At 36.3% G+C, this 9,650-nt stretch overlaps 1 protein-coding gene across 1 annotated transcript; it reads right to left on the bottom strand.

Annotated features, from left to right (window-relative positions):
* Nucleotides 1-8,436: 8,436 nt before the first annotated feature.
* On the bottom strand, nucleotides 8,437-8,870 carry LOC134305861 (histone H3). Its single transcript, XM_062990207.1, has one exon. The coding sequence runs from the start codon at nucleotides 8,868-8,870 to the stop codon at nucleotides 8,460-8,462; it is 411 nt and encodes a 136-aa protein (XP_062846277.1). The 3' UTR covers nucleotides 8,437-8,459.
* Between the last annotated feature and the right edge of the window lie 780 nt (nucleotides 8,871-9,650).

Here is a 9,650-nt window from a genome sequence, read left to right as displayed (position 1 = left end):
ACAACGCTTGTGTTTGTTGCTAGCTTTTGCAGGTGTGTGTGTGAGAGAGAGAGTAAAAAATGTAAGTAAAATAGGTGGATATGTCTCACCTGGACTGCTAGAGCCATTAATGTTTTGTTAAATTGGGTGTTAGGGTCATGAATGAGTGATTAACTAAATAAACAATGAATACATTAAACAAATAAATAAATTCAAATTGAGTAAATAAGTTTTCTGATTCTTCTGTGCTGAACAATACTGACTTATAAAGTCTTTATAAGTGACATCTGTGTTAAAAATGTGTTTGTATATTTCACTGTATTGTGAGAAATGGAAAGTTATAAGTCATATTCTGCTAAAGCATAACGTTTCATAAACATATTTCAAAGTCAGACACATCTTGATTAAAGTGAAAGTGATCTCAGCTGTGTATCAATAAAAGCCAAATACTGTAAAAATAGATACAGTGTGTATGACGTATTCAGATCTAATATATAAAAAGAGGAAAATTCTCTTAACTTGATAAGATGGGTGGCTCTTAAAAGAGCCGTTGGTTTGCCAGAGCGACTAAGACGCTTTACTTGGAGCTGGTGTACTTGGTGACGGCCTTGGTACCCTCGGACACGGCGTGCTTGGCCAGCTCACCGGGAAGCAGCAGGCGCACGGCGGTCTGGATCTCCCTGGAGGTAATGGTGGAGCGCTTGTTGTAGTGAGCCAGACGAGAGGACTCACCAGCGATACGCTCGAAAATGTCGTTGACGAAGGAGTTCATGATGCCCATAGCCTTGGAGGAGATCCCGGTATCAGGGTGGACCTGTTTCAGGACCTTGTACACGTAGATAGCGTAGCTCTCCTTCCTGGACTTTCTGCGCTTCTTGCCTCCTTTGCCGGCGGTCTTGGTAACGGTTTTCTTGGAGCCCTTCTTGGGCGCGGCCTTCGGGTTTTTAAATAAACTTTATTGTACAAATTTATATCACATTACAAATATCGTTTACATCATACACGTACAGCAATATTACATTAATTGATACATTTCATGTAATAATACAAATATTTAAATTTTCTTTTAGAATTAATTAAACTCGAACACTATTTGTCTAAAGTCCATTAAAAAGGTCCCATGGAATTGTCATGCGTTTAGATTTCATTTTACATTTTTTCATGCATTTTAATTTGGCCATACATTGTTTAACTACATCTTCACAATCAATATACACATTTTCAGTTGTCATTTTACATCGAGTTTTCCATATTTGATTCACCACTACAGCAATCACAATCCAATACAAAAGTCTTTTCCCCACATAGTTTATCAAAGTTAAAGCCACCATAAATGACGTTTTTCCTAGACAGTTCTATATCTAATCCCAAGTCCTTAATACAATTCCAAATTTCTCTGGAGCGTTGACAGTCTACTAGTAAATGCCCAACTGTTTCGTTTTCGTTGCAATTTGGCATTGGACATAAGTTAGTTTTAACAAAACAACTCCACTTTACTACTGCTCTCACCGGTAATCTACCTAAGGCTGACAACCACATTGTATCTTTCATTTTTCTAGATATTATTTTATTTTGTAATAAATCTATAAGATTTTCATTTTCCTCTTTTGTGCAGTCTTTAAACTGTATCATACCATTATATGTGTAATTCGCAATTTCTTTATGAATTATTTTATTGGACTGCGTGACCCAATTTATTTCCAAAAGTCTATATTTTTCGACAAAGTCGCCATATAACAGTTTATAGTAGGGGACATCTTTCCTTTTCTTCCCTCTTAGTTTGGCCCATTCATCAGTATTCCCTAACCAAGCTGCTTTTCGAGCTAAGCTTAAACTAATATGTTTGCAATAATTAATTTTAAGCTTTATTCCAAAATTAGTTGCTTCTAGTCCTCCATTCTTTTTAGCTTTATATAGGAATTCTCTTTTAACTATTTCGAAGTTTCTACCCCATATTGTTCTGATACAAATTTTGTTCAATTTTGTTATTATATTTTGCGTTGGTGGAAATACAATGGATAGAAACAATAATTTTGCTAATATAAAGACATTAATTAAATTTATTTTTGCTTCATAACTTGTTTTCCAATTCATTAATTTGTTGGACTCTTCAGTAATTTCTAATATTTTCTTATTCCAATTTTTATCTAATGCATTTTCATTGCTTATTTGTATACCAAGTACTGTGATTTCATCTTTTACTTGTATACTAAGACTTGGTTTACTATTTGGGTCACCAATCCATACTGCTTCTGTTTTATTTTGATTCAAAACTGCTCCAGATACTTTCTCATAATTTAAAAAGTGATCATTGATTCTATCTAATTCTCTTTGGTTTTTTATGAACAAAGTTATGTCATCTTCGTAAGCTGATATTATACATCTGTTCATTTGATTGTTAACCTGAACCCCTGATAACATTTTATCTTTTTTAATTTTGAACAGCAGAGGGCTAATCGCTATCACATATAAAGCTGCACTTAGTGGACATCCTTGCTTAACTCCCGTGTATATATCAAAACTTTCAGTCAGGTTCCCATTCACATTTACTCTTACTTTTGATTCTTTATATAACAGTTTAACCATATTTATAAATTCATCAGGAAACCCATACCATTGCAATACTCTCCACAGATAGTCTCTTGATAGAAAGTCGAATGCTCTTTTTTGGTCCAATGCAATCATGAAAAACCCAGGTACATTAAGGCCTTTGCATGTAATAATTTCTCTAATAATACATAAGTTATCCCACATGTTTCTCCCTTTAATTGCACATGTTTGCTCTTGTTCGATAATAGAATTTAAAATTACCTGCAACCTGTTCATTAAAATTTTTGCAAAGATTTTATATTCCACATTCATTAGAGTTATTTGTCTCCAATTACTTAAATCATATTCATCACCTTTTTTAAAGATTAATGTTACTATACCTTCATAAAAACTATCGTACATGTCCATTGTTTCTATTCCATGGTTAAAAACTGATGTAAGTAAATCAGACAAATCATCAGACAATAACAAATAAAATTCAGCAGGAAAACCGTCGGAACCTGGAGATTTTCCTTTGTTTAACGAAGCGATAGCTTTACTAACTTCTTCTTTGGTGATTTTCCCAACAATTTCCTTAAAACTTACATTTATACCTTGGATCGTTTCTCCTAAGAAATTATTTACATCACTCTCATTAGTGCTTGTTTTTTTATACATTTCTTTAAATGATTTAACAATTTCATCAGCTATTTCTTTTCCATTGGTTACTATTGAGTTATTTCCTGTCCGTATTCCTTTAACATTTTTTGTTTCTTTACGTTCTTTATATTTCTTAATAAGATTATGTATATTACAATCAGTATTCTCAGGCCCTTCATAGCCACACATTACTTTTAAGCTGTTGCGGTAATCGCAGTTCAGTTTATCAATTTTTTCTTTAAGTTCATCTATTTCTGTTAAATCTTGTGGCGTTTTATTCATTTTTGTTTTGTTCTTTATATAATTTGTAAGTAATTCATCATATGTCTGGTTTCTTTTTTGATTTAGTTCTTTACATTTCCTAATCAGCATATTTTTAAGCCTATTTTTTAAGATTTGCCACAATTCAAAATACGATTTAGAGATAACATCTAGATCTTTACATATATTTACCTCCTTTTTTAATTCATCTACGAGTGGTTTATTTTTCAGGCATTTCAAATTTAATTTCCAATAGTTTTTTCTAATTTTTGCATTTAAAAGAATTTTACAATTTACGGCTAAATGATCTGAATTTATTATCAATTCTGTTTTATATTGTTCAACTTTTATTTGGTTTGATACATATACTCTGTCTATTCTCGTTTTTGCCTTGCTATCAAATCTTGTGAAACCCGATTTATGAGGGTGTAAAGCCCTAAAAACATCTTTCATTCCACATTCATCACATATTTCTTTTAATACTTTTGCTGCTCTGGTTAGCTTAAAAGGTAATCCATCAACTCTGTCTTCCTTATCTGTTATGACATTGAAGTCTCCCGCTAAGATAATGTTATGACTGCAAAGCAACAATTCTCTCATTTTTTGAAATAGCTGTATTTTTTTAAAACTGTCTTGTGCTGTGTATATATTTATTAACCTAATTTTTTGATTTTCTAAAATGCAATCTATCACTAAAAGTCGACCTGGTATTAAATCTCTTCTCTTAATAATGTTTATCTGTTTTGTTTTAAAAAATATTCCAATACCATCCGCTGAATCATCGCCTATAGAGATTACAGATTCACCTATATTCCATGTTTGCTGTACGTTTTTTATGTCATCATGAGTTTTTAATCTTAATTCCTGGAGAAATAAAATATCTGCCTTTAACCGTTTTAGCTTATCTAATTTTTCCGTTCTATTTTTTTCCGTTTGTATTCCTCTTACATTATAAGTTATAACATTAATCCCCCCAAACATTAAATAAGTGGGTGAACATCTCACTTATCTTTTGGTCTCTTGGTTGTTGTCTCTGTTGGGGATCTTATACGTTTTCCAGTTTTGATCTCAGGTTGTTGAGTGTTCGATCTTCTCTCCAAGTTCGGTGATTTGTCCGTGTTGGTTTCAGTATTTGTTTCCATATCCTCCGTTTTTTCATTAGTTCTCTTTAATTGTTCTGTTGTAGTTGTTTGTTCGATGTTATCCGCTTGTCTTTGTGCCGGTGTAATGTCGATATCCGTCGCCTCACTGCTTTCGCTGTCGCTGTCGTCTTCCTCATCACTGCTATCCGCTTCGTCGCTGCTTGTTGAACCGGATGACTCTTCCTCACTGCTATTGGATTCTTTATTCGCTTGTTCTTGTTGTGGCTGGTCGTTGTTGTCAGGTTTATCACAAGCTGGATCTTTTGTTTCAGGTGTAGTTTGTTCTGGATCTTGTAGATTTGGTTGTGCTTGTTTTCTTTCCTTCTTTAAAAGGTTACTGAAAGATTTAGGACACGTGAAATACGAATGACCGCTTTGTCCACATAGTCCGCACTGTTCCACAGCTACACAATCTTTAGCTTTGTGTCCAAACTGTCCACATTTCCAACATTTGATTTTATCACAATCCTTAACCTGATGTTGAGCGGAATTACATATATAGCATCGTTGAATTTGTCCAGGGTATGAAATCTTTCCTACATAAGGACCCATAGCTATAGTGTTGGGCAATTGCTGGATCTCTCCATTCTCGTTCGTTCTTAGCTTGACTTTATATCTTCTTACTCCATACCATATTCCGAACTGATCCACTGGCTTATCCGGAGGTTGTAGAATCTCACAGTATCTTCTGATATAGCAATTTACGTCTTCATCGGCGATTCGTCCAGTCCAGAACTTGATGATAATATGGACAATATCTTGGGGAGCTGAGCTTGTGATATTCCAGTTTTTCCAAAAGCCTTCCCCAATCCAAGCATTGAATAGCTGGCAAAACATTTTCAACATATGCTCCGTGTAGAAAACCAGCTCATATTCTCTTTGATTTTGTAAAGTGATAAAAGAGTAAATGTCTTTAGCTTCTATCCACTCAGAACGTATGAGATGTGCTCCAACTGTGCTACGATTCGGTACTTCCCCTTCCCCAACAAATTTCAACCTTACCCAGTATCTTCCGACCTGGGTAGGTTGGGCCCCAAATGGGGCCATGTTTGTTGGGGAGAGTCCAATAAGTAGGACCTAAAGGTACACTACTTATACAAAGGAAAAATAAGATTCTAGAAAAGGACTTCCAAACGTATTATGTTATAGTACGGCCTTCGCTGGTTCGGGCATGATGCTGCTGTTTCCTCTAGAACAAACTGCAAGTGAATGTAGACGCTCTACACGCCCGCTTTATTAACCCTGCATGCTGAGAAAGCCAAGTTGGAACACGTAACTCTGATTGGTCCAAGCTCCTGGGTTTCTATTGGACAGACAACATACCGTTCCACGCCCCCTTCTGCCCCATTCACTAGAATCTGTTCTTTGTTGTCTGTTCCCGCTTAATCTGAGGTCGATACATGTTTTAAAACCGAATATAAAATAATCAATAGCAATATTTTGTTACATTTTATTAAATTTTATATAATATATATATATATATATATATATATATATATATACTGTATATATATATATATTATAGATACATAGTTCGATCAATTTAATTTTTTTGGTTGTTTAGTTTTTTAACCGAAGCATTCGGGAACAATGTTTTACTGTATTTTACACAGAGATCGTGTTAATGATTGTAGTGTAATCTACAGTATGGCTGTACATTGGTAGTATGCAAACACGCCGTATGAAGGCTAAACGAGAGATAAGATAGTAAACGTAAAATCACTAATGATAATTCAAAGCTTTTAGGGCTACACAAGTGAACTAAAAAAAAATGCATCAGTGAATGTGTTATTTTTACTTATAATGATGCTTTCAAGCTTTTGGGGCTAAACAAGTGATTTGCAAATGTACGCATCTGTGAACGTACTACTACTAATAACAATATTATTAATAAAGCAGAAAGAATTTCTCTTTTGTAGAAAATATGGGTGGCTCTTAAAAGAGCCGTTGTGTTAGCGTGGAGGTCTGAACGTTTAACCCCCGAATCCGTACAGGGTGCGTCCCTGGCGTTTCAGAGCGTACACCACGTCCATTGCGGTGACGGTCTTTCTCTTGGCGTGCTCGGTGTAGGTGACGGCATCACGGATGACGTTCTCAAGGAAAACCTTGAGCACACCGCGGGTCTCCTCGTAGATCAAGCCGGAAATACGCTTCACACCGCCACGGCGAGCCAAACGGCGGATGGCGGGTTTAGTAATACCCTGGATGTTATCACGGAGAACTTTGCGGTGACGCTTAGCGCCTCCTTTTCCTAGACCTTTGCCGCCTTTTCCTCTTCCGGACATCGTTACTGCTCTCGTCGAGATGAAGCGAGTCAATGCAGGACGAGCGTTCACAACGAGCTTGTTATTTCCCTCTACCGGACCTATTTGAAGACGATGAGGCGGAGTTAAGCAGTGACCGCCCACTGTGACCGCAGCTGCTCGGAGTAGATCTTATAGAACGTGCTAGTGCCTCCACTGTTTTTCACAGTAAATCGGCTCACGATCCATCCAATGTTTTCCACATAACTATTACTGTAACTGATGTACGCTATGCAGTTTTTAGGAATGCTTTGCCAACAGGATAAAAAAGAAACAAATTCAACAGGGCTTTTATACAACACTAAAACCTATTATAATGCAGTAGATCCGCAATATTTGTCTCAGTTTTAATATTGTACAATTAGGTGGGACAAATAGCCATTAGAGACATGACAATGTAGCCAATACAATCTATATCAGGAGATAAGGTTCAGTTTATGATCAAAATGGTAGTTGAAATAAGAAAATTTAGAGTAAAATTGGAGTCAATTAAACAAAATGCTTTAAAAACTTTTCAGTGTCTGTAGAAGTAGCATTAGAGACACGTTAGGGTAAATAAATGTACGTCTAACTCACCTGCATCGGTCTAAGTGTCTTTTTTAAGGTAAATAAAATGTGAAGGTAAAATTGTGTTTAGAAATGTGTAATATATAAATGGACAATGCTTGTGCTGGTTAGTTCGTGTGTGTGCCTGTGCCTGTGTCGTGTGTGTGTGTGTGAGAGAGAGAGAGAGATGTCTGAGTAAAATAAAAAAATGAATAAATACATTAAAAAATGAAAACATTAAACAAAAAAAAAATAAATGTGTAATTGTAGAACTTACAGCACAAATGTGTAAGACTGAAAGATGTTAGTGTATGACAAGTGGACAGTTAATATATATTTATATTTATTTATACATAAAAATACATATTATACATACAGAGACGAAAACACATACTTACATACTCATACACACAGATTTAGTTTGTGTTGTCACATTTTAACCACGAGATGGGAGCCACGCTCCACTAATTGTGTATTGATTCTCCATAACATTATAATTACAGCTACTAGTACTACTACTACTATCACCAATAATCCTATTATTACAACAATGTATAATAGAAATAATGCATTATTATGAGTAATTATGATTATTTACAGTTAATATTTTACAGTATGTATGTTCAAAATTGTAATTGCTGTGTTAATTACCTATAATAGTATTTTATTATTGACATTTATACATTATTCTGAATAATAATTTACTGTACTACTCATAACGACTATATTACTCGTACTAACTTAATGCTTAACAGAACCCCGTAAACATACACCACTATAAAAATTATTAATCTGTATGTTATAATACAATATTATAATTATGTGTTATAAGACGCCACCTGACAACCTTTAATCTGCTGTACTTATGTAACCCGTTTTTACTATTTATAACTGATAAACATAATTAATTTATAATTCGGAACCGACACACGCACACAAATAAATAAAAGAAAAAGTTATGAAAAATGCCCATTTCAGTGGAAGCATGTAAGTGGCTCTTAAAAGAGCCTTTGGGGATAACTGGATGGAGTGGGTTTGTTTAAGCACGCTCTCCGCGAATACGGCGGGCCAGCTGGATGTCCTTAGGCATGATGGTCACCCTCTTGGCATGGATGGCGCACAGGTTGGTGTCCTCGAACAGACCGACCAGGTAAGCCTCACTGGCCTCCTGCAGAGCCATGACGGCAGAACTCTGGAAGCGCAGATCGGTCTTAAAGTCCTGAGCGATCTCTCTAACCAGGCGCTGGAAGGGCAGCTTGCGGATGAGCAGCTCAGTGGACTTCTGATAACGGCGGATTTCACGCAGAGCCACGGTACCTGGCCTGTAACGGTGAGGTTTCTTCACACCGCCGGTAGCCGGGGCGCTCTTGCGGGCAGCCTTAGTGGCGAGCTGCTTCCTCGGCGCCTTACCACCGGTGGACTTACGAGCGGTCTGCTTGGTTCTTGCCATCGAGTCTGGAACTCTGCACTAGAGGTGGGCGGATCGATCCAAATATCGATATATCGATACCAACGCTAGTATTGATATTGAGCAATACTTGTGTAAAAAGATCGATACTCAAGCTTTTTTTCTCTCCCGCACGCACTGACTGCTGCGCACGCGGATTCATCAAAGTCTCTCTGTCTGTAAGAGCCCTCCCCCCTCTCGTCTTTTGTTGTTGCACCGTCACGTGGCTCAGCGGCGCCAGCCAAACAGCCATGCAGGTAGGCTCAGCCTGGCCCGCCCACTCAGCCCTTGCAGTCGCCCCTCGAGTCGACACGTCACAGTACGGAGAGAGACATGATACTGTTCTTAAATAAAAACCTCTAATCCTTTGTTCTCAACGGGGGGAGGGCCCACAGTGTAGCTGTATTCTTTCTCTATTCTCTATTTACACTTTCTTTATTTAATTTTCACTTATTGTTTTTATTTAGTTTAAAGCCAGAAGTGCACTGAAGGGAAGAAATTCCTTATTCTTTGTATTATTTTCTTGTATTGTTCGACTTGAAAAAAAGAACAAGTTTGAAACTGTTTACAATATTTGTTGTGGTGTGTTAATTTTTCTGTATTGTGGTTTGTCAGCTCTCTAGCCTCAGAAGATTGTTTTAATTAGCTTTAAGTTATATTTTTTTACACTCTTTATCTAAGAAAAAACGTCGAGAAGTGCACTGAAGGGAAGAAATTCCTTATTTTTTGTATTATTTTATTGTATTGTTCGACTTGAAAAACAGAATAAGTTTGAAACTGTTT

The sequence above is a fragment of the Trichomycterus rosablanca genome, unplaced genomic scaffold (assembly GCF_030014385.1).
Source record: "Trichomycterus rosablanca isolate fTriRos1 unplaced genomic scaffold, fTriRos1.hap1 scaffold_152, whole genome shotgun sequence".
NCBI classification, from domain to species: Eukaryota; Metazoa; Chordata; class Actinopteri; order Siluriformes; family Trichomycteridae; genus Trichomycterus; species Trichomycterus rosablanca.
This window is presented reverse-complemented; position numbering and strand designations above follow the sequence as displayed.